A 22,769-nucleotide genomic window follows, 5' to 3' on the forward strand; every position below is an offset into this window, starting at 1 on the left:
TCACTTTGCATTTGACCCAACTTGGCTCGCTTCTAGACCCCCAACCCATGGAAAGGCACCCCATCACAAGCTGAAACTCAGTGGTTTCGGCTTTTCTTTACTTTGTATACGAGTTTACATGCGCTGACAAGCGGCAATAAACTTCAATAAAGTTTCATTAATATCTCAACAAACCCTTCTGAGCCTTGTGAAAAGCCACAATATCCTTTGGATACCGCAAAATATAAGTTTTTCTTATGAAAGATCTACTAGCATATTCATTGTGTCATCAGCTGTGACTTTAATCACAGAAAATTATTCGTTTATGGTGATTAGATCACATAATTTGCAGTTTCAATGATACATGTTACATGAACTCCATTTCACTTTAACAATAATAAAACTCTTATTAAATATAAAACAAACAATTGTTTTTTACATAATCCCTTTTTTCTGTGTAGGCTGGGGATCGCTGAAAAGGCGGATTCACCGCATTTACACGCAGTTAATTGAAGTCATCAAAATTAAAACCCAACTCCGGACGGAGAGTCACGCACCCGAGCCCGGCTGATAAGAGAAGGCCAACGGAGAAGGAGTCAGACAATCGATTTGCAGCAGGTGAAACCCATTTGGCAGCACCACCACCGAAAGGGGCTTCACCCATTTGGGTGGTGCGGTAGTGAGGGGAAGTACATTCGCCAGTTAAGGACATTTATTTCGACAAATTTATGAACCCCAACAAATTGCTATTAATTTTCCGGTATTGTTTTTAGAGTAAATAAATAAGCTTGATGTTTGAGCAGGTCGTAAAGGTGGAGCACGTGAGGGAAAGTGGGTTAGGGCTGGTGGATGTATGGATTCGTGGCTGGGTGTGGGTGGTTCCAGGCGGTTGGCGGTTGGCCTGGTCTTGCGTGCGCCAGCCTCATTCCGACAGCGACTGGCAACCTTCGCGGTGGCGTGACGAAACAATTTTATTTGTCCTGCCCTCGTAACGGTGGCCTGGACTCTGCAAGTGGAGGTGGATCTGGAGGTGGATCCGGAGGTGGATCCGGAGGTGGATCCGGAGGTGGGGCTCTATTTGTGGCCTGCTCCCCTCCGCCTGATACCTTGCAGATGTGCTGTCGGAAATTATGATATTTGCATTGGCTCAAGTTGCTCCCCTCGGCGGAGGCAAGACCTTAATGCCGATTCGCGTTTACGACAACTCCAATTGAACAGACACGACCTCCGATTGTAATGGCTTCGATTCCAAGATTGGAGCAGCCCGCATGCAAGGCACCAACCTACCAACCTACCTGTTGAATGCGAAATGGATTGGGGCAACTTGGCTATCTTAGTTCAAAATGGGATCAAGTTTTGAGGGTCTATTAAATTTTAGGCCTTCGAAAGACGAAATCATTCCAAAAAACATTATTTTAAATACTTTAAAAGGACGTAGTGTACTACGTTCAGAGAATTCCGGGATAAAACCGGGCGATTCCCTCCACTCCTCTAAATATAAGATTATTGGCTCTATTCCCGTACTTGTTCTGTTTTATCCGGTCAACCACGTATATATCTATGGAGGCAAATAGAGTTACGTAGGATTCGACTATATGTATAGTTCCGAGACTTTTTATTGTGCAAGTACTGTAGTGACCCGCGGGTCAGTTACTTTACTTAGCTCTAGCATAGGTACATGTACATGGGCTATAAATAATTTAAAGTATTTGCGGACTCCTGGGCTGCCTTCTACTGCCCCCCAGTTCGCTGCACGTTGTCGAAGGGCACGAGAATGCCGGGTGGTCCACCAAAACGGCTCTCCGTCCTCCTGTTGCCACCGGATGACTGTTCCCTGTGCTCTGTTCGCTGGTTAATTGGCTGGAAGGGACGTGGCTCTGCCTGCGATTGAGGCGAAAGAACTCCCGTGGGCGCCCCGAATCCGCCGTTGTAGCGACCCGGATTCACGGTGGGTCGCGCCTTGTTCGCCTTCAAAACACTGCTGAACTCGTGTTGATTGCCCGCCACATAGATGTCGGAGCCGGGCCTCGGATTGGAATTGGAGCCCGAAGGATTGGTCGACTGTGGGCGTAGTAGGCCCGGCGGTGCACCAAATCCTCCCGTGTACTTCCCGGTGTTGCTAGCTGGAGGTGCAACAGTCTCCGCTGTTAAACAAAACATATGTTTAGTAATATTTCATTTACCTGAGGCAAGTAGATCGTTGTAGATGTACTCACTTTTTCGCTGATTGTTGGTGACCGGCGTGCTAATGACCTTGCCCTCGTCGCTCTTGGTGTACTCCACCTTGCTGGGCGGGAAGGGTTCAACGCTCTGGGAGCTGGAGCTGCTGGCCGATGGCTCAAAGCGGGCTGCAAAAGGCGTGACAGAGTTGGAAGTGGGATGGGTCAGTTGTCCAGGATTGGGGCCGAAGTGGGAGTCGGAACCAGAAGCGGCCTCCGAGCGGTCAGCGGGCGGAACGAGTACCAGCTGCGGTTCCTCACTGCTACTGCTACTGCTACTGATGCTGCTGCCTGGAAGCGGAAGCGTGACTTTGGATGGAAAAGCGGAGGAGACGGGCGGGACGGTGGGGGGACGTGGCGGATTGGTGGGGTTACGGGTGCTGCTGGCTGACGCTGTTCCAAAGTTGTCCGGGTCAAAGGGCACGCCCGGGCCGACATCCGGATAGTCGAAGTCACGCAGCCAGGCGGGAATGGTGGCCGAATCGAATGGGTTGCCAGCATCCAACGGGATTGGAGTGGTGTTGACGAAAGTGGTGGTGCTGCTGCTGCCACTGCTGCTCGAATCCTCCGGCGTGTTATCTGCGTGGTGGGTGGTGATTGTGGTCAGTTTCACTGGCGGTGGTTCTGGGTGCTCTTGGGTGCTGTGAGTGGGTGGTATGGGTGCTTTGGTAGTTCGCTGCGTGCTCGGACGACGAGTGGTTGTGGTTGTCGTTGTTCGTGGCGTTGTTGTTGTGGTTGTAGTTGTCGTTGTTGGTGCCGGCGTGGTGGTGGTGGTTGTCGTGGTTGTTGTGCTTGTGGTGGTTGGCCTGTCAGTGGGTGGTGGTGTCAGCTGAATATTTCCCAGATCTACGAAGGGCTCAAATGGTGGCTCCAAATCGTTGGCCAGCGTGTGGTTATACTGATCATTATCGGTGGGCACTTCGAAGGTGACGGCCACATCCAGATCCGGATCGGTGACCTCCTGCAGCCACGTGGGCAGGGTATAGGCATAGGCCTCCTCGTTCTCCAAGCGATAAAAGGTGGATGGATCCTCGGTCGTGCCAATAGTACTGGCTACCGGGTTGGCAGTGCGCGTTTCGGGTTTCGCTGTAGTGGTGGTAGTTGTTGTAGTCCCCCTAGTGGTTGTGGTGGTCCTAGGTGTGGTTGTAGTGGTCCTAGGTGTAGTTGTTGTGGTCCTAGCTGTGGTTGTTGTGGCCTTAGTGGTTGTGGTGCTGATGCGCGGTCTTAGGGTAGTACTACTGCTCCTGGTGGTGCTGTAGTGAGCTGTGCCTCTCTGGCGATTTGGGAAACGACCCGGATTGCTGGGTGTGGTTGTGCCCACATGGGCATTGGTGCCATGATCGGCCGGTCCATCGTTGTGGAGGTTGTCCTGCGGCTGTGCCTGTAGTTGCTCAGTTGGTGCCACTGGGCTTAAAGCATTGCCACTGCTCAGACTGATGCGAATGTTGTGGCTAATTGGATCCACAATACCCTGGACCTTCTTAGCAGGCTGCTGCTGCGCCTCAGTAATGATAGTTGGCTCCTGAGCCTGATCTTTATTATCCTGGTTTCGATGCGGTGGCAACAGATCCCAGGCAATCACACTGAGCGGAGCTCCATCGGCAGCTGGTTTCCACTCCACAGGACCGCCAATGTTTGCATCCTCGCGCTGCAGCTCCCGGATATAATCGGGCAGAGATTCCACCTCCTTTTCCTCTTGTGGGAGCGGCACCAGATGCGCCTGCTCCACCTCCACATCCGCGGTGGTCGTCGTGTCGGGTGATATTGGATCATGGAGGGGCGGTGTTAGTGATGTGGCTGGAAGTGGTGCTGGTGCAGATGCTGATGCTGTGCCAGTGAATGAGTTCGGATTCGGTTTCTGATCGGTGCTGGGTTCCAGGCCCACAGCGATGGCATCTGATTGGAGAGGATTCGGAATTGAGTATTTCGAGCAATTCGCGTTGGTTGGGACTGTGGCTGTGGCTAGGGAACTGGCAATAGGACTGTGCTTGGGACTGGGACAAAGACTGGGAAGTGGACTTGGACTCGAGTGGGTACCGATCTGGGTGATTGGAGAGTCCAGGGCGGCAAAGGGATTCAGTTTGATCAGTGAGAAGGGGGGTGGGGCGTGGCGGTTACTGGGTGGTGCAATGGGGAACTGGACGCCCAGCGATTCACGCTTGGCCAGCTTGTTAGTGGTGCTAATGGGTGCGGCTAGTGCGGTGCGGGTGCTAGTGCTATTTATACTATTTCTACGACTACTGGTTGTGTGCGGTGCTGTCGAGGCATTGTTTTCGGTTTTAGTTTTAGTTTCGTGTAACGTCCTGGTCCTCATTTCCGTTTCCGTTCTGCTGGTGGCACCGCTGGCAGCCGCTGCTCGCGTGGAGGTCAACTCACCAATGTGTGGCGGCAAAAGATCATCGGCCGGCCGCCGGATCTCCGTTATTCCCGAGGCGTACGTGGGTATCTCAAACTGAACGCCCTGGGCGCTGACCACCTTGCGCCCGTCGGGCGTGTCGATGGGTCGCAGGGCGTCGATGGGGTTGCCGTAGCTGTCGATGGCCTTCGGCCCGGCACCACCCCCCTGGCCTGAGCTGAAGGTTACGTCCGACTGCAGCAGCGGAGGCTGCAGATTGAGGGCGAAGGGCGACTCGCGCACATCTGTTGGAGGGGGAGCAGAATGTGGTGGGTCTCGTTGTGGCTGCGGCTGCTTCTTTGGAGCGTTGGATAAGCGTGGAAGTGGCAAGTGGAGATAGCAAGTGGGAATATGACAGAGTGGCACAGTGAGAGATTGAATGAAGACGATAAATGACACCTCGGAAACAGTACTTTTCAAACTTTAAACTTGTGTTTATCTAATGACATTGGATAAAAAAAGGAATGCACTCAATGTATGAAATCTAGAAGTAAAATGTTTTGATTCATTTCCGAAAAAGAATATATTTAATTTCAAAATAAATATAGCAATTAATAAAAATGTATCTAGCCAAAGGGCTCTCTTCAAGTTAAAGTCGAACTCGCATTCCCATTGGGTGCATGCTGAATGGTGGGTGAGGAGCATTTTCGGTGGCTATGCTGGTGGTTGGGTGACAGATGAGGCAGCTGTGGGCGGCTCTTGGGCAATTTGGCTGCCGCGGCGGCTGATTGATTGACATTGACTGAGATGGGCCATACATTTGCTGGATGCTGCTGCGGTTGTTGTGATGTGTGGCTGGTGTGCGGTGGTTACTGTTAGTTACACAAAGGTCCGCCACCAGATAAAATTCAATTTTAAAAGTTACCCAGGCAGGTTAGTCAATGTACGTGTGTGCGTGATTGTGTGGGTGTGACAGGTGTGCAACCATCAAGTTCGTTGCCTAAGTCTTTCGTTTCAGCTGGTCACTGGAATCAAGCAAAAGGGCTTTATGGCATACTGTGCGTTTCGTGTCGTCCGAACATGGAAAACTAGTAGATAATTCAACCTTTAAGCGACAATTCGCCTATTAAATATCTTATATAACAAATCGTTGCTTGAAAATCCTATTGTTTACACTTTATGAGAAGTCTACTTCGTGAAAAAGATAAGTAAATAATTAACACACATTAGTGTTTCTTTCTGAGCAATTCGACGGCAAAGGGTCAATCCGAAACGTAGCCTAACACTCTTGAAACGCACTGTGCGATTGTTGAATGGGTTTTATCAAATGAACACTCATTGTTTTGTCGCTGGGAGTCTGGGAATCGGGGAATCCATGTGACAGCTGGCTTTGACAGCAACAACAACCGAATTAATGGCTAATGATTGCACTGACAACGATTTTGTTATTTTCGCTGTGGGTATTGTGCGGCGCTCGTGCCATGCTCGTATAATTAATAATAATTTCCTTGGATATCTGAAAGATTCTCAGCCAGCTTCTGATTTCTGATATGCGCCTCGATTCCTGTTTGCAGCGGAATAACTGAATAAATTGTGTCTATACTGTATATGTAGAATATTTTAATTAGGCTGGCGTTGGGGAATTCTGGAAATGCTGTTTCTGCTCTGCGGTCAACTTGAATGTGACTAAGCCAGATCGCGGTGGGCGTTGCTTCGAATTTGCCAGCCAAGTCAGTTCCGGCTGCTAAGCACATGTGCATATCTCAATTCTATGGCCACGAGCAATTGGGATTCATTTGCATTTTGGGACGGACGGGCTTGGCCGTCTATCAGGAAGCCCTGAACTTTCGCCTGCAGCTCGGCCCCTCATTAACTTGAATGCTCAGAGATAGTGAAGATGATTTGCATCACGGCTGGCGGCCGAAAGTGTTATTTCTCGTATCTCGCGGATTATGCCGAAATAATCGAAATTCCCCGCACTTCCGCCGCAAACGCTGCTCAAGTTCAGGCCAATTAATTTTGCTTGTCTCCAGCGAAATCTTCATTCGCATCGACATCTCCATCACCATCGCCATCGCCATCTCCCTGACTGTTTATGTTTATTGAATTAAATTTTTAATTGATTGACGGCTTCACGACATCTGCACCCACCTAGAGACAATGGGTATTTCTGTTGAAAACATTTTGCACTTGCCAATTTTACAGTTTGTTTACCATCTTCTTGATTTTGACATGTTTCTGTGCCTGGCCAACCTTCGCCGGAATCAGCGAACAAAAATTGTAATGGATTTTTATTAATCTTCGTTTATATCATCTCGCAGGCCTTGGAGTTATCGACATATTGGGCTGTCATCCCACACAGAAACGGCTAACGAAATGTGTCAAATGCCGTGCCAAATCTTCGAAACACAATCCCAACTTGTAAATTATACTTCGATGAGAAACGAAATGTGTTTATTGCACTTGAAATCGCCAGATGAAATATGATTTCATTGTGATTGGCTCAAAAATGTCAAGGGGCAAGTTGACTAAAACGGAAACCGAACTCTCCCATAAATGAATAAATATTTGCGGCTTAGAATGGCCCCAGAATCAATTCTATATAGATTGGAATGTGTCGGCTGTCTTTGATAAATTGGCAATAGTTCGGCTATGTCGAAATCAAACTGCCGCAACTCATGTGTCTACATATCTTCATCTATATCCATAACTGGTTGATATCCTATTGTGTTTTAATTACGATAATCTGCGACTGAATCATAAATCAAGGCACGCGAAAGTGAGGCACGATTACCCATTTCAGATCCGTGCGAATTCGCTAATTATCACGTACGGGTCCATTCATTATGATGGGTTCATTGATTGCCGAATATGAAAACCGCGGCCGAAATATAACAATTTCGTGCCAAAAAAGAAACCATTAGGCTCCAATGATATTTCCATCATGGGTGCTTTGAATGAGCTCTAAGTTTATGGATTGGTTTTAATTGTTAGTAGCCAATTAACTTGGCTAGTTGGTCAATGGGTTTTGCCCAAGTCTTAAAACCGTTTACTGGTACATTCATTCTCGAAATCCTCAGTTTCTTGTCACAGCTTCTTGTTTGTGGCCCCATGACCCACAAAGAGCGCCACAACATTAGTCTCTAGTTGGTGTAAACAACTTAGTTAACAGATCGTCTTGACAAAAGCGTCGCTAAATTTATGAACTACATGGACTACCCCCCAAGGGAGTCCATTCCAGAGGTCGTTTAACCCCTCCGTTAACCCCCCAAGCGCCAAGAGGAAGACGGATCGACAACAACTTCGCCGAAGCCTTGCCAGTCACGTTATCTTCAGCTTACGTAACCCCACTGGCTGGAGCTCTGGGTTTCAGTTTCGTCTCGAGATTGGGTTGGAGTTTTGGCTTTGGTTTTGGGTTTTCTTGGGGGCCTCTTCACATCGGCTCTTCTCGAATTTCGTTTTTCTTACGGCTTTGCCTTTGGGAACCTCGCTGTTTGTTTTTGCGGCGGCTACCTGATTTCGCTTTCAGTCCAAAAAACTTAATGATCGGCGCCCAGTTCTTCAGTTTGTTTGTCAAACAAAAACAGCTTAAGGCTGCATTTATAAAGGCTCTTCAACGGCGAAGGCTAATTGCATGCATAAGCCTTCCATAAACATCCATATTCCATGTGTACATCCATAAACAAAGTGGTCAATATAACCATCTTTACATCCTGAATACAAATTAGCCGATATTTCAATTGATTTCAGACCCAGTGAGTTTTCTATTGGTGCAACTGTCATTAGTTGTTAGCTTGGGGATAGACCCACCGATGTGGGTCATGATCACGATCACGATCGAAGTTTACTGTGGGGTGAGATCGAACTTGTGCACCGGTGAGTTTTGGAAATGCAAATGTGGGTGAGGTGAGATTGTAAATGCAAAAAGTGAGTGAAGAATTGGAACTTCTAACAGATATTCATAGACAGAGGGAGGGGGAAGGGGACTCGGGATCAGTTCAGAATAAATCTTAGTAGGATCGAGATAAAATCGTAAAATTAGTTACAGATAACAACGTCAAGAAGAAGCTGAAAGTCATGTAGGACAACACAAGTTATAGAATATTCATAGATGGTAATGTTACTCAAGCAGGTTTGACTGGCATAATATTTATGCCATATATTTATAATATCCATAACTTTGTATGTCACCCATAAACTTGTAGCTTCTTCCAGAAATAACGCAATAAGCACACATAACATTTAAAACGTAAACCGCAAATAGGAAAGAGGTAAAGAGGAAAGAGGTAAAGAGGATCGCCGATTCAAAAATCCGATTCGCATGCTGGTGCGAATTGGATATGCGATCCGATAGCGCAATCGCAATCGCAATTGCAATCGCCTTAGTTAATATCTATATAGGCTGCTTTAATTTAATACCAGGCCTTCCAGCGGCGAAATCGGCGCCGGTGATCAGCAGCAGCATAACGGTAAAGCTAACCACGCTGCCACCGCATCGTGGCTTCGGATCGAACTGCATTATCTCGTGGGTGAGCCGGAGCTTCGCGTTTTGGCTTACTGCTCGTATTTATTTTCTAAATATATTAACCCCTTTTCGAATTTGTCACGCAATTAACAATTTGGAATTGGGCATTGCCCAAAGGGGATAGCAGCAAGATCGGCGGGAATACAATTATATCGCGTAGGAGCCGTCGATCCGGCCAACAATGATCGCGATGACAAAATCGCTGGCGACGCAATCGAAGCCGACAACTATAATGTGTAATATTTTCACCGCCTTTTCTCAATCGGAATAAAATCCGCGGCACGATATCACGATCACTTCGGTGCGCGAGCGAGAGGGTGCTATGCGCGGAGGGCGGGTGCGAGCGAGCGAGGTGAAGATCGTAGGTCGTATCTGGGAGATGCGCGATGCGCTCGAGCGAAACACGTCCGTAGCTCACGGATTCTGCGCTTTCAATAAACTTGGCCAAGAGCCGCTGCTCCAAGCTCGACTTGGCTGAAGCCGCGCCGCCGCCAGCGACGCCGACTGCGACGGCGGCAGAGTGTCAGGTAAGTAAGTTGGGAAAAATGGGAATTTCGATCGTGCGAAGCGTTATCTATGCAAGAGCCATTCTCAGCCTCCCCCGAATTTTCCACCCCTTCTGATCTGCAGGTGTGTGTGTACTACTGTCCACCGGAAAAGAGTGCAAAATAATTGTTTTAATTGCCCCGGGTGATCAGTTTTTTTTTTGCATACTGGTTTCTCGCCACACTTTGACGCACTGCCAATGACGTTCAAGGTCAGCCGAGCAACATGATCGAATTCAGATATTAACCCCTGTAAGCCAACTTTGGTATTAGCTTAAAAATGCGACTATAGGACGAATATTTCTAGGATCTTTAGGAGATTAGTATGTACTACGAACAAGATAATATATAATATATATATATTCAAACGAAGGAAGCATAAATAATTACAATTTACTCGCTCATTTCGATAAGGTGTTAATATTAACATTCAGCTAACAGTCGCCTAACATTAGTGTTATTCGCCAAATGATTTACAAGACAATAGCTAAATCGCCTCACAAATAGACACAACTTTCGCATAAATTAAACACACACGAAATGCAAATGGATATTGAAAACGAATGTGCTCCGTTCGGTTTGTTTATTTTGACAGGTTTGGCTTGATTTTCGAAAAAGTATTATGCTAACAATGCATAAGTTATGCCTTCCATGTGTCACAGATTCGCCAGATCCTGTTCCCCCAGCGAGTTCTTGTTCTCGACTCCATCTCAATTCATTAATACAATATTTGCCAATCGCGGCGTTGACATAAACACATTTCAAGCTTGTCTGTTTCAGTCTGGCGCAGTGCATCGGGTTCTTGACGGGACTGAGTCAGAGAACCGATCGATCGATCAGACTTTTGGCAGATCAGAGATCAGCAAAGATGCGTTGAGTTGGTCGGCGGTGTCAGTGATCGATGAACTTTTGGCATTTCGGCCCGCCCGGCTATTGACGCGACCGGTGATTAGATCATCGCACCTCGTGATCATAACTCATCACCTTTATGATCGCCTCCCATATGAAGTTCTTTTCATATTTTGCATATAGAAGGTAGTTCAATAATCTCGTACTTTAGTATCAACGATATATTTCTGTTACGTCCTTGAATAACCATCTTCGATGGTCTTTAAACTTAAGTGCGTTAATGATCGCATTCGAAAGCCAACCGTGACCATAACTTCGGATGTCTCTGGAATGTAATTATCATTTGGCCCGAGCAAATCTTCTTTTTTTCAGCGCCCATCACAAAAAATTATGTCAGCTTATTGGTTCCGCATTTGAGCATTTGTACCGGCATTTGGCTTTCGACAATCGAGCTTCAAAAGAGTTTCCTACCCCATCAGTTGGTCCAAATGGGCGTAGTTTGAGGAAAGGGGTTCGCATAAATTGTAGCAGTATATAATAGTATCATATTCTATTATCTGCATAAAAGATTATTCCTGAGAATAATACTATCTCTCAATGATATCTATTTGGAATAGCCCCCAAAACCATGCCTCTGCGATGTCAGTGATTGCCCAGTTGATGGGGGGCAGTGGTGTCGGGAATCACGGCTGTTATTATTGTAACAATTACAACAAAGCTATTGCCAAATGGGCCGCGATCCCGGCAAATGGCCAACGGTAGCGCTGGTGGAGTGGAGCATTGGGCGCCCAGCTCCTCCGCCCATAAATCAAATCGCTTAGGGACGCACAAAGGGGCCCAGCTGAGACAATGCCCATCAATGGGCGGCTGGCGTCGAAGAAGTAATCAAAATTGTATTACGAAAACAAACGTTTTTATACATTTCAGACCGCTTCGTCTCGTTTTGTTTCGTTTGGTTTGGCTTGGTTTCTTTTGGCTTTTCGGCTTTTTGGCCACAACAATGGCAACACGCTGGCATCTCGGAAACTGCACAGTCAGCTAAGAGCGGCAACAAAGCGCCACATATTATTTACTTTAATAGAGTCGGCTCAGTTGGGAAATGTCGCCGCGACCCTTCACCCAAAGCGCCTTATTAATTGTTTATCGTCATTAATGTCGCACAACAAACTCCAACGGTTTTTCACCATGCGAAATCCGACTTATATATATATATAGTTTGGATTGGGGAAGCCCGAGTATATAAGCATGTAAATTTCAAACTTAAGTGCTCTGTTTTGGTGGTTTTTTTGCAACAACCAACTTTCATGAAGAGATCTCAAGATAACATTTTGTATTCATATATTCAATCTGATTATTTTTAACAAGTTTAATTAACACTAAATGCTAACTTCAACCGATACACTCAATGTTTTGCAGGTTTGAAATACTATTTTAAAATTCACGGCGAGTATTGAGTAAAACGACAACACATCATTCCAAAAGAATGCCATCAATAAGCGAAACAACTCTCGCAATTGCTGATTTGCCAAATTGTTTATGTTATTAATGATTTGGCAACCCGTTTCGTATCGATAAAATTCAATAAAATGCAATTTGCTGAATGCAGCCCACATGGAAAATGTGTTTTTGAAAAACAACACAACAAGCCGAAAACAGTCGAAAAGTCAAACAAATTGGCGGCTGAGACCAGTTTGCATTTTGAATGCTGAACCAGTTGGTTCACAACGACAAGAGCGGCGCATCTTCTGTAAAAACAACAACGTTTTTATTGCAAAAATATTGAAAAATGCGTTGACAACAACAACAACAACAACAAGCATGTGTATACATAAAGTCGCCTTTGTTGGTCACCGTGACCTTAACACAAATTTTGATTTTAGTATTATATCAACTGACTACGTGCATGGGGTTTTTTCTGGTTCCCCCAAGTCGGGATGGTCTTTCATTAATAAAATTCCTTGGCGGCCAAGAGATCAGCATGAGTCATTTGGTCGCGGAATATATGGCGGTTCATTGAAACAAAACCCGAAAATACCCAAAACACAATAACAAGACAGTGACAAGCTGGGGATAGGAAAGAACCAAGCGAGATCAATTAATATTCTGTCTCGTTGACGGTTTCGCTGTGACTTTTTGATAGCCTGCGTGGGGTTTTTTTCCTCATAATCGAGCATTCACACATAAGCCGAGATTTGAGATTTGATCTGAGAAGAAAGTCAAGAATAACCAGAACTGGTTTGAGTGGCTTAGTCCGCTGAAGTCTCAAAGATCTGACCTTTTCGCTTGCCTTGGCGCGCACCTTTGCAGATTTTAATGGACACAGTTTGATTGGCTGGCGGATTTAAAAATTTAATTTATTTTGAATTTAAATGAAATCGGTTAAGAACCGTTTCAAAATGACGTCAGACTTGACCAGTGTAATCTCCAGGGTGACCATGCAGCTTGAGGTTTTCAAAAAGTATTGTCTATCGATAACTTGTGAAGAACGCGGGCTCTTACAAATCTACAAAACTTGGATTGTTCTTTAAATTTATTACATTAGGCTAGTATAAAACTATATACGCTTTAATTAAGGACGCACGTTTTTTGTAAACATTTAGAAATCCGAATTGCATTTCATAACTGCACTCACTGCTCTCTGGTATATTTTTCTTTGTTGTTTTGGGGCTGGCATACGGTCACACTTTGGGGATGATTTCTTTAATGCTAATTTCCTAAGACCCTCGGAAAACCACAACAAAAGGTGCGGATCGACATCCAAATGAGCTCCCTGTTCCGCAGCCTGAACCACTTTTCATCGAAACGGGAGAATGTCGTGAAGGAAGCTCTCATAAATACACTGAACGAAAATGCGCGTGAGATAGAGTTCGAGGTGAAGCAGAAGAGTTTGGGTGAGTTCTGGGTACTCCCCCGGAAATGGCCATTGATTCATATACATTCTCGTACTGCAGAGGTCCTGGGAATATGTGAGCAGACCAGTGCCCTGTGCACCACCCTGGAGGCCCTGTTCCTGCACGGGCTGAAGGACTCCTTCCTGTCCGCCACCTTCAATGTCATCGCTGGCGATGTGGAACGCAGGCCCGAGCCCAGCTTCTGGTCGCCCTGCATGGTCTTCATGCACAAGCAAGTGATCGAGCAGGTGCTGGGCCTCAGCCAGATCACCTCGGAGACGGGGCAGTGCCGCGCCTGGGTGCGCCAGTCGCTCAACGAGTCGGTGTTCTCCTCCTATCTGAACAACATGCGCAAGAACGGATCGGCCCTGTCGCAGTACTACAAGCGGAACGCCCTTATCCGGGACTCCGAGGGTCTGGAGACGGCCGCCAAGATTATGGAGAGCTTGGAGGCCTATGTGCAATTCGATCTGCCAGTGAACTCCAGCCTGTTGAACCACTGGCCCGACTACTCCCTGCAGCTATCTGATCTCTGGACACCTGCTCTCAAGTCCTGCCCGGTATGATCTTGTATCCCTCCGACAATTTTCACCCGTGCCATTTCGCATAGCTCTAAAACTTGGAATTCCTTTGATAAGAGGGCCTTTCCTGGTCTTTATCGCTACAAGTCTTGATCGTCTTGACAAAAGCGTCGCTAAATTTATGAACTACATGGACTACCCCCCAAGGGAGTCCATTCCAGAGGTCGTTTAACCCCTCCGTTAACCCCCCAAGCGCCAAGAGGAAGACGGATCGACAACAACTTCGCCGAAGCCTTGCCAGTCACGTTATCTTCAGCTTACGTAACCCCACTGGCTGGAGCTCTGGGTTTCAGTTTCGTCTCGAGATTGGGTTGGAGTTTTGGCTTTGGTTTTGGGTTTTCTTGGGGGCCTCTTCACATCGGCTCTTCTCGAATTTCGTTTTTCTTACGGCTTTGCCTTTGGGAACCTCGCTGTTTGTTTTTGCGGCGGCTACCTGATTTCGCTTTCAGTCCAAAAAACTTAATGATCGGCGCCCAGTTCTTCAGTTTGTTTGTCAAACAAAAACAGCTTAAGGCTGCATTTATAAAGGCTCTTCAACGGCGAAGGCTAATTGCATGCATAAGCCTTCCATAAACATCCATATTCCATGTGTACATCCATAAACAAAGTGGTCAATATAACCATCTTTACATCCTGAATACAAATTAGCCGATATTTCAATTGATTTCAGACCCAGTGAGTTTTCTATTGGTGCAACTGTCATTAGTTGTTAGCTTGGGGATAGACCCACCGATGTGGGTCATGATCACGATCACGATCGAAGTTTACTGTGGGGTGAGATCGAACTTGTGCACCGGTGAGTTTTGGAAATGCAAATGTGGGTGAGGTGAGATTGTAAATGCAAAAAGTGAGTGAAGAATTGGAACTTCTAACAGATATTCATAGACAGAGGGAGGGGGAAGGGGACTCGGGATCAGTTCAGAATAAATCTTAGTAGGATCGAGATAAAATCGTAAAATTAGTTACAGATAACAACGTCAAGAAGAAGCTGAAAGTCATGTAGGACAACACAAGTTATAGAATATTCATAGATGGTAATGTTACTCAAGCAGGTTTGACTGGCATAATATTTATGCCATATATTTATAATATCCATAACTTTGTATGTCACCCATAAACTTGTAGCTTCTTCCAGAAATAACGCAATAAGCACACATAACATTTAAAACGTAAACCGCAAATAGGAAAGAGGTAAAGAGGAAAGAGGTAAAGAGGATCGCCGATTCAAAAATCCGATTCGCATGCTGGTGCGAATTGGATATGCGATCCGATAGCGCAATCGCAATCGCAATTGCAATCGCCTTAGTTAATATCTATATAGGCTGCTTTAATTTAATACCAGGCCTTCCAGCGGCGAAATCGGCGCCGGTGATCAGCAGCAGCATAACGGTAAAGCTAACCACGCTGCCACCGCATCGTGGCTTCGGATCGAACTGCATTATCTCGTGGGTGAGCCGGAGCTTCGCGTTTTGGCTTACTGCTCGTATTTATTTTCTAAATATATTAACCCCTTTTCGAATTTGTCACGCAATTAACAATTTGGAATTGGGCATTGCCCAAAGGGGATAGCAGCAAGATCGGCGGGAATACAATTATATCGCGTAGGAGCCGTCGATCCGGCCAACAATGATCGCGATGACAAAATCGCTGGCGACGCAATCGAAGCCGACAACTATAATGTGTAATATTTTCACCGCCTTTTCTCAATCGGAATAAAATCCGCGGCACGATATCACGATCACTTCGGTGCGCGAGCGAGAGGGTGCTATGCGCGGAGGGCGGGTGCGAGCGAGCGAGGTGAAGATCGTAGGTCGTATCTGGGAGATGCGCGATGCGCTCGAGCGAAACACGTCCGTAGCTCACGGATTCTGCGCTTTCAATAAACTTGGCCAAGAGCCGCTGCTCCAAGCTCGACTTGGCTGAAGCCGCGCCGCCGCCAGCGACGCCGACTGCGACGGCGGCAGAGTGTCAGGTAAGTAAGTTGGGAAAAATGGGAATTTCGATCGTGCGAAGCGTTATCTATGCAAGAGCCATTCTCAGCCTCCCCCGAATTTTCCACCCCTTCTGATCTGCAGGTGTGTGTGTACTACTGTCCACCGGAAAAGAGTGCAAAATAATTGTTTTAATTGCCCCGGGTGATCAGTTTTTTTTTTGCATACTGGTTTCTCGCCACACTTTGACGCACTGCCAATGACGTTCAAGGTCAGCCGAGCAACATGATCGAATTCAGATATTAACCCCTGTAAGCCAACTTTGGTATTAGCTTAAAAATGCGACTATAGGACGAATATTTCTAGGATCTTTAGGAGATTAGTATGTACTACGAACAAGATAATATATAATATATATATATTCAAACGAAGGAAGCATAAATAATTACAATTTACTCGCTCATTTCGATAAGGTGTTAATATTAACATTCAGCTAACAGTCGCCTAACATTAGTGTTATTCGCCAAATGATTTACAAGACAATAGCTAAATCGCCTCACAAATAGACACAACTTTCGCATAAATTAAACACACACGAAATGCAAATGGATATTGAAAACGAATGTGCTCCGTTCGGTTTGTTTATTTTGACAGGTTTGGCTTGATTTTCGAAAAAGTATTATGCTAACAATGCATAAGTTATGCCTTCCATGTGTCACAGATTCGCCAGATCCTGTTCCCCCAGCGAGTTCTTGTTCTCGACTCCATCTCAATTCATTAATACAATATTTGCCAATCGCGGCGTTGACATAAACACATTTCAAGCTTGTCTGTTTCAGTCTGGCGCAGTGCATCGGGTTCTTGACGGGACTGAGTCAGAGAACCGATCGATCGATCAGACTTTTGGCAGATCAGAGATCAGCAAAGATGCGTTGAGTTGGTCGGCGGTGTCAGTGATCGATGAACTTTTGGCATTTCGGCCCGCCCGGCTATTGACGCGACCGGTGATTAGATCATCGCACCTCGTGATCATAACTCATCACCTTTATGATCGCCTCCCATATGAAGTTCTTTTCATATTTTGCATATAGAAGGTAGTTCAATAATCTCGTACTTTAGTATCAACGATATATTTCTGTTACGTCCTTGAATAACCATCTTCGATGGTCTTTAAACTTAAGTGCGTTAATGATCGCATTCGAAAGCCAACCGTGACCATAACTTCGGATGTCTCTGGAATGTAATTATCATTTGGCCCGAGCAAATCTTCTTTTTTTCAGCGCCCATCACAAAAAATTATGTCAGCTTATTGGTTCCGCATTTGAGCATTTGTACCGGCATTTGGCTTTCGACAATCGAGCTTCAAAAGAGTTTCCTACCCCATCAGTTGGTCCAAATGGGCGTAGTTTGAGGAAAGGGGTTCGCATAAATTGTAGCAGTATATAATAGTATCATATTCTATTATCTGCATAAAAGATTATTCCTGAGAATAATACTATCTCTCAATGATATCTATTTGGAATAGCCCCCAAAACCATGCCTCTGCGATGTCAGTGATTGCCCAGTTGATGGGGGGCAGTGGTGTCGGGAATCACGGCTGTTATTATTGTAACAATTACAACAAAGCTATTGCCAAATGGGCCGCGATCCCGGCAAATGGCCAACGGTAGCGCTGGTGGAGTGGAGCATTGGGCGCCCAGCTCCTCCGCCCATAAATCAAATCGCTTAGGGACGCACAAAGGGGCCCAGCTGAGACAATGCCCATCAATGGGCGGCTGGCGTCGAAGAAGTAATCAAAATTGTATTACGAAAACAAACGTTTTTATACATTTCAGACCGCTTCGTCTCGTTTTGTTTCGTTTGGTTTGGCTTGGTTTCTTTTGGCTTTTCGGCTTTTTGGCCACAACAATGGCAACACGCTGGCATCTCGGAAACTGCACAGTCAGCTAAGAGCGGCAACAAAGCGCCACATATTATTTACTTTAATAGAGTCGGCTCAGTTGGGAAATGTCGCCGCGACCCTTCACCCAAAGCGCCTTATTAATTGTTTATCGTCATTAATGTCGCACAACAAACTCCAACGGTTTTTCACCATGCGAAATCCGACTTATATATATATATAGTTTGGATTGGGGAAGCCCGAGTATATAAGCATGTAAATTTCAAACTTAAGTGCTCTGTTTTGGTGGTTTTTTTGCAACAACCAACTTTCATGAAGAGATCTCAAGATAACATTTTGTATTCATATATTCAATCTGATTATTTTTAACAAGTTTAATTAACACTAAATGCTAACTTCAACCGATACACTCAATGTTTTGCAGGTTTGAAATACTATTTTAAAATTCACGGCGAGTATTGAGTAAAACGACAACACATCATTCCAAAAGAATGCCATCAATAAGCGAAACAACTCTCGCAATTGCTGATTTGCCAAATTGTTTATGTTATTAATGATTTGGCAACCCGTTTCGTATCGATAAAATTCAATAAAATGCAATTTGCTGAATGCAGCCCACATGGAAAATGTGTTTTTGAAAAACAACACAACAAGCCGAAAACAGTCGAAAAGTCAAACAAATTGGCGGCTGAGACCAGTTTGCATTTTGAATGCTGAACCAGTTGGTTCACAACGACAAGAGCGGCGCATCTTCTGTAAAAACAACAACGTTTTTATTGCAAAAATATTGAAAAATGCGTTGACAACAACAACAACAACAACAAGCATGTGTATACATAAAGTCGCCTTTGTTGGTCACCGTGACCTTAACACAAATTTTGATTTTAGTATTATATCAACTGACTACGTGCATGGGGTTTTTTCTGGTTCCCCCAAGTCGGGATGGTCTTTCATTAATAAAATTCCTTGGCGGCCAAGAGATCAGCATGAGTCATTTGGTCGCGGAATATATGGCGGTTCATTGAAACAAAACCCGAAAATACCCAAAACACAATAACAAGACAGTGACAAGCTGGGGATAGGAAAGAACCAAGCGAGATCAATTAATATTCTGTCTCGTTGACGGTTTCGCTGTGACTTTTTGCTAGCCTGCGTGGGGTTTTTTTCCTCATAATCGAGCATTCACACATAAGCCGAGATTTGAGATTTGATCTGAGAAGAAAGTCAAGAATAACCAGAACTGGTTTGAGTGGCTTAGTCCGCTGAAGTCTCAAAGATCTGACCTTTTCGCTTGCCTTGGCGCGCACCTTTGCAGATTTTAATGGACACAGTTTGATTGGCTGGCGGATTTAAAAATTTAATTTATTTTGAATTTAAATGAAATCGGTTAAGAACCGTTTCAAAATGACGTCAGACTTGACCAGTGTAATCTCCAGGGTGACCATGCAGCTTGAGGTTTTCAAAAAGTATTGTCTATCGATAACTTGTGAAGAACGCGGGCTCTTACAAATCTACAAAACTTGGATTGTTCTTTAAATTTATTACATTAGGCTAGTATAAAACTATATACGCTTTAATTAAGGACGCACGTTTTTTGTAAACATTTAGAAATCCGAATTGCATTTCATAACTGCACTCACTGCTCTCTGGTATATTTTTCTTTGTTGTTTTGGGGCTGGCATACGGTCACACTTTGGGGATGATTTCTTTAATGCTAATTTCCTAAGACCCTCGGAAAACCACAACAAAAGGTGCGGATCGACATCCAAATGAGCTCCCTGTTCCGCAGCCTGAACCACTTTTCATCGAAACGGGAGAATGTCGTGAAGGAAGCTCTCATAAATACACTGAACGAAAATGCGCGTGAGATAGAGTTCGAGGTGAAGCAGAAGAGTTTGGGTGAGTTCTGGGTACTCCCCCGGAAATGGCCATTGATTCATATACATTCTCGTACTGCAGAGGTCCTGGGAATATGTGAGCAGACCAGTGCCCTGTGCACCACCCTGGAGGCCCTGTTCCTGCACGGGCTGAAGGACTCCTTCCTGTCCGCCACCTTCAATGTCATCGCTGGCGATGTGGAACGCAGGCCCGAGCCCAGCTTCTGGTCGCCCTGCATGGTCTTCATGCACAAGCAAGTGATCGAGCAGGTGCTGGGCCTCAGCCAGATCACCTCGGAGACGGGGCAGTGCCGCGCCTGGGTGCGCCAGTCGCTCAACGAGTCGGTGTTCTCCTCCTATCTGAACAACATGCGCAAGAACGGATCGGCCCTGTCGCAGTACTACAAGCGGAACGCCCTTATCCGGGACTCCGAGGGTCTGGAGACGGCCGCCAAGATTATGGAGAGCTTGGAGGCCTATGTGCAATTCGATCTGCCAGTGAACTCCAGCCTGTTGAACCACTGGCCCGACTACTCCCTGCAGCTATCTGATCTCTGGACACCTGCTCTCAAGTCCTGCCCGGTATGATCTTGTATCCCTCCGACAATTTTCACCCGTGCCATTTCGCATAGCTCTAAAACTTGGAATTCCTTTGATAAGAGGGCCTTTCCTGGTCTTTATCGCTACAAGTGGACTTATTTGAGTATACTATTGCAGATTAGCAGCGGAGTTGATGTGGCCAGCTCGCTTGGATCCGATATCATTGCCATACCGACGCCACAGCCCCTGCAGACCAATGAGTTGTTCTCGGAGTCCATTTCGAATAGCCCCTTTGGAAGGAATAGCAACTTTGGTGTTCCCGAACTTAGCCAGCGAGAGAACCTGGACCTGCTGATACAAAAGTTTGATGAAATGGATGTGATTAACGAGGAGCAAACAGGTGGCGATAAAGCGGGAGTGAATGAAACAGCGGAGCAGGAAGCTCCATCTGGCAGTAAGGCGAGGTCGCGGAAAAATTCCAAACGTCAAATAGACAGCAGCTCCTTCGCCGATCTGGATCTTGAAGCGCCCTCTCTTCTGCCCCAGGGCAGTAATTCATTGTCCAATCTAATGCAAACGTCATGGTCTGGTGACCTGGAAGCAACGCCCACATCACCCACCGAGGAACTGACGGGATCTAGGTTTTTCCAGCGATCTGTGAGCGTCAGTAGTGCCGTCAGTCTGCGTTCTCCAACTACGGACAGATGCAGCTACAATGCTCTGCTGCGGAAGCATGAGAGCAACCGGGAAAGTGGAGCCGGATGGTCGGAGATCTGGGAGAAATTTCGGGCCAGTGCCTCCAACCTCAATGTGGCTCAGCCTCAGCGAGATACCGATCCGCCCATTTCAGAAGACCTAAGTGATCTGCAGTCACTGGACGTAAGTCGGTTAGGTTAGGAACAAAGAGTATTAGAAATTAATATACTATCCTATTATAGACCTACTCGGAGTTTGAGCTGCTTACCTCAGAGTTTGACATGGTGGAGCTGCAGCAAATGGTGGCCCAGTTGTGTCAACTAGCTCGAGAGCCGGGTCTGGATGCCCAGGGATTCCTGTGCAAGAGCTGTCAGCATCCGTTGGGCATTGGCTACTCCAACTTTCAGTGAGTACATCGTTATGCTCCTAAATGGAACTAACATGCTTATCTCCCCTTAGAGTTTGCGCCTTTAGTGGTAGCTACTACTGCAATAGCTGCATGGATGTTGAGATGCAATTGATACCCGCTCGCATCATTTACAATTGGGATTTCCGAAAGTACAGCGTCAGCAAGCGGGCAGCAACTTTCCTAGCCGAATTCCGATCGCATCCGTTCCTGGACATGCAGTTGCTGAACCCGAGAATATATTTTGCTTCCGATGCCATGGCTGAATTGCAATCCCTGCGTATCCGACTAAACTTCATTAGGGCTTATTTGTATACCTGTGCTCCGAGCAGCATAGAGCTTCTCCAGAATCAGTTTGCTGGTAGGGAGTACCTGTACGAGCACATTCACCTGTACTCCATAGCAGATTTGGCTCTTATTCAGCGAGGTGTGCTGTGTCAGCAGCTGCAGAAAGCCTTCAAACTGGGCGAAGCACATGTCTTAAAATGCAGACTGTGCCACCTAAAAGGATTCATCTGCGAGATCTGCCAGAGTCCAAGGGTGCTGTATCCCTTTCACATCAGCACTACATTCAGAGTGAGTCGAACTATCATGGAATTGAACGATGACAGATATTTTCATACTGGCACTCACTTCTTCTTACAGTGCCTGGCCTGTGGAGCCGTATTCCACGCAGAGTGTTTGAATGAGAAGCAGCCATGTCCCAAATGTGAACGAATACGTAAGCGCGAGGATCAGGGTCTCCAGGAGGCGGTGCAATGTCTCAAACAGAAGAATGATGTTGCCTAAAATCGGCCATATTTAGATTTTAGGTTGAGCAAGTGCGATTTGTTATTACACGTAACCAAGAAAAGGCTTTACTTTACATTTAAGCTAGGCTTAAGACAAAAATTGTTATGGCTTAAAAGCATTTACACGTACTCAAATATATAGCATAGATAACACGGCTTTGCAGAAATGGTTACCAATTTTGTTGACTCAATGAAACCACTTATTGCTCAGTTTTTGAATGACTTCGTAATTTTATTTATAACTGCAATGATTTTGATTCGGAATAAAATGTTATGCAATTGCTGAATAATACTTCTAATGACACCAAGTCCAACAACAATGATTGAGTTAATAATAAGGATAATAATATAAATATGCATCATGTTCACTTCCTTCCAATAATTATCGCCCAATAAGGAGTTTAACAAACGTTTACCGAAAACCACAGATGATAGATAATACCTAAATACTTTCGAGATTATCACACGTACTCTCGTATTGCACATTGAACTAAAGAATTTTGAAATGGAATGTGGCGAGTTTCGTTGAAATGCCCTCGGTTGTGCTTCAGTATTTCATTGTTAACATATTTCTCTTGTGTGTGTGTATTGCTCTAGGGGATTAAGTCGTACAATAGTCGATTCTAAATATCGTATGTATATAATTACATTAATTATTTGTTGCTGTTGGGTTTTAACATGTTCAGTCTAGTAAGATATTTATG

General features: G+C 45.6%; 3 protein-coding genes across 7 annotated transcripts; 2 read left to right on the plus strand and 1 right to left on the minus strand.

Moving 5' to 3' along the window:
• Positions 1-1,560: 1,560 nt before the first annotated feature.
• Positions 1,561-9,502, minus strand: LOC117135901 (mucin-5AC). Of its 5 annotated transcripts, none has more exons than XM_033296451.1 (4): positions 8,953-9,501; positions 4,575-4,838; positions 2,196-4,094; positions 1,561-2,123 (listed from the first exon to the last, which is right to left on the minus strand). In XM_033296451.1, exons 1-4 carry the CDS (start codon positions 9,050-9,052, stop codon positions 1,711-1,713), a joined length of 2,676 nt encoding a protein of 891 aa, XP_033152342.1. In that variant the 5' UTR covers positions 9,053-9,501; the 3' UTR covers positions 1,561-1,710. The 5 variants fall into 5 exon arrangements, with proteins under 5 accessions (XP_033152342.1, XP_033152344.1, XP_033152345.1 ...); XM_033296453.1 differs by having other exon boundaries at positions 2,196-2,777; positions 8,953-9,499; XM_033296454.1 differs by having other exon boundaries at positions 2,196-2,327; positions 8,953-9,498.
• Positions 9,503-13,118: 3,616 nt separating this feature from the next.
• Positions 13,119-18,322, plus strand: LOC117135908 (pleckstrin homology domain-containing family M member 1-like). The gene is made up of 3 exons (XM_033296474.1): positions 13,119-13,343; positions 13,404-13,903; positions 18,180-18,322. Exons 1-3 carry the CDS (start codon positions 13,214-13,216, stop codon positions 18,183-18,185), a joined length of 636 nt encoding a protein of 211 aa, XP_033152365.1. The 5' UTR covers positions 13,119-13,213; the 3' UTR covers positions 18,186-18,322.
• A 1,103-nt stretch (positions 18,323-19,425) lies between these two features.
• Positions 19,426-22,352, plus strand: LOC117135904. Its single transcript, XM_033296466.1, has 6 exons — positions 19,426-19,654; positions 19,715-20,214; positions 20,350-21,051; positions 21,111-21,274; positions 21,328-21,850; positions 21,920-22,352. The coding sequence occupies exons 1-6, from the start codon at positions 19,525-19,527 to the stop codon at positions 22,061-22,063; spliced, it is 2,163 nt and encodes a 720-aa protein (XP_033152357.1). The 5' UTR covers positions 19,426-19,524; the 3' UTR covers positions 22,064-22,352.
• The last annotated feature ends 417 nt before the right edge of the window (positions 22,353-22,769 follow it).

This window comes from Drosophila mauritiana, chromosome 2R, assembly GCF_004382145.1.
Source record: "Drosophila mauritiana strain mau12 chromosome 2R, ASM438214v1, whole genome shotgun sequence".
Classification (NCBI taxonomy): Eukaryota; Metazoa; Arthropoda; class Insecta; order Diptera; family Drosophilidae; genus Drosophila; species Drosophila mauritiana.

What these genes read in the sequence shown, in the direction of transcription:
- LOC117135901 (XM_033296450.1), bottom strand. Translation starts at nt 9,052, where the DNA reads ATGCAGTTCGATCCGAAGCCACGATGCGGTGGCAGCGTGGTTAGCTTT. An exon ending in TTTCGCCGCTGGAAGGCCTG is followed by an intron (nt 4,839 to 8,952) that starts GTATTAAATTAA and finishes CCCCTCCAACAG; the next exon opens with ATGTGCGCGAGTCGCCCTTC. An exon ending in CACCAACAATCAGCGAAAAA is followed by an intron (nt 2,124 to 2,195) that starts GTGAGTACATCT and finishes TTTGTTTAACAG; the next exon opens with CGGAGACTGTTGCACCTCCA.
- LOC117135904 (XM_033296466.1), top strand. Translation starts at nt 19,525, where the DNA reads ATGAGCTCCCTGTTCCGCAGCCTGAACCACTTTTCATCGAAACGGGAG. An exon ending in CTGCTCTCAAGTCCTGCCCG is followed by an intron (nt 20,215 to 20,349) that starts GTATGATCTTGT and finishes ATACTATTGCAG; the next exon opens with ATTAGCAGCGGAGTTGATGT. An exon ending in ACATCAGCACTACATTCAGA is followed by an intron (nt 21,851 to 21,919) that starts GTGAGTCGAACT and finishes TTCTTCTTACAG; the next exon opens with TGCCTGGCCTGTGGAGCCGT.
- LOC117135908 (XM_033296474.1), top strand. Translation starts at nt 13,214, where the DNA reads ATGAGCTCCCTGTTCCGCAGCCTGAACCACTTTTCATCGAAACGGGAG. An exon ending in GGTGAAGCAGAAGAGTTTGG is followed by an intron (nt 13,344 to 13,403) that starts GTGAGTTCTGGG and finishes CTCGTACTGCAG; the next exon opens with AGGTCCTGGGAATATGTGAG.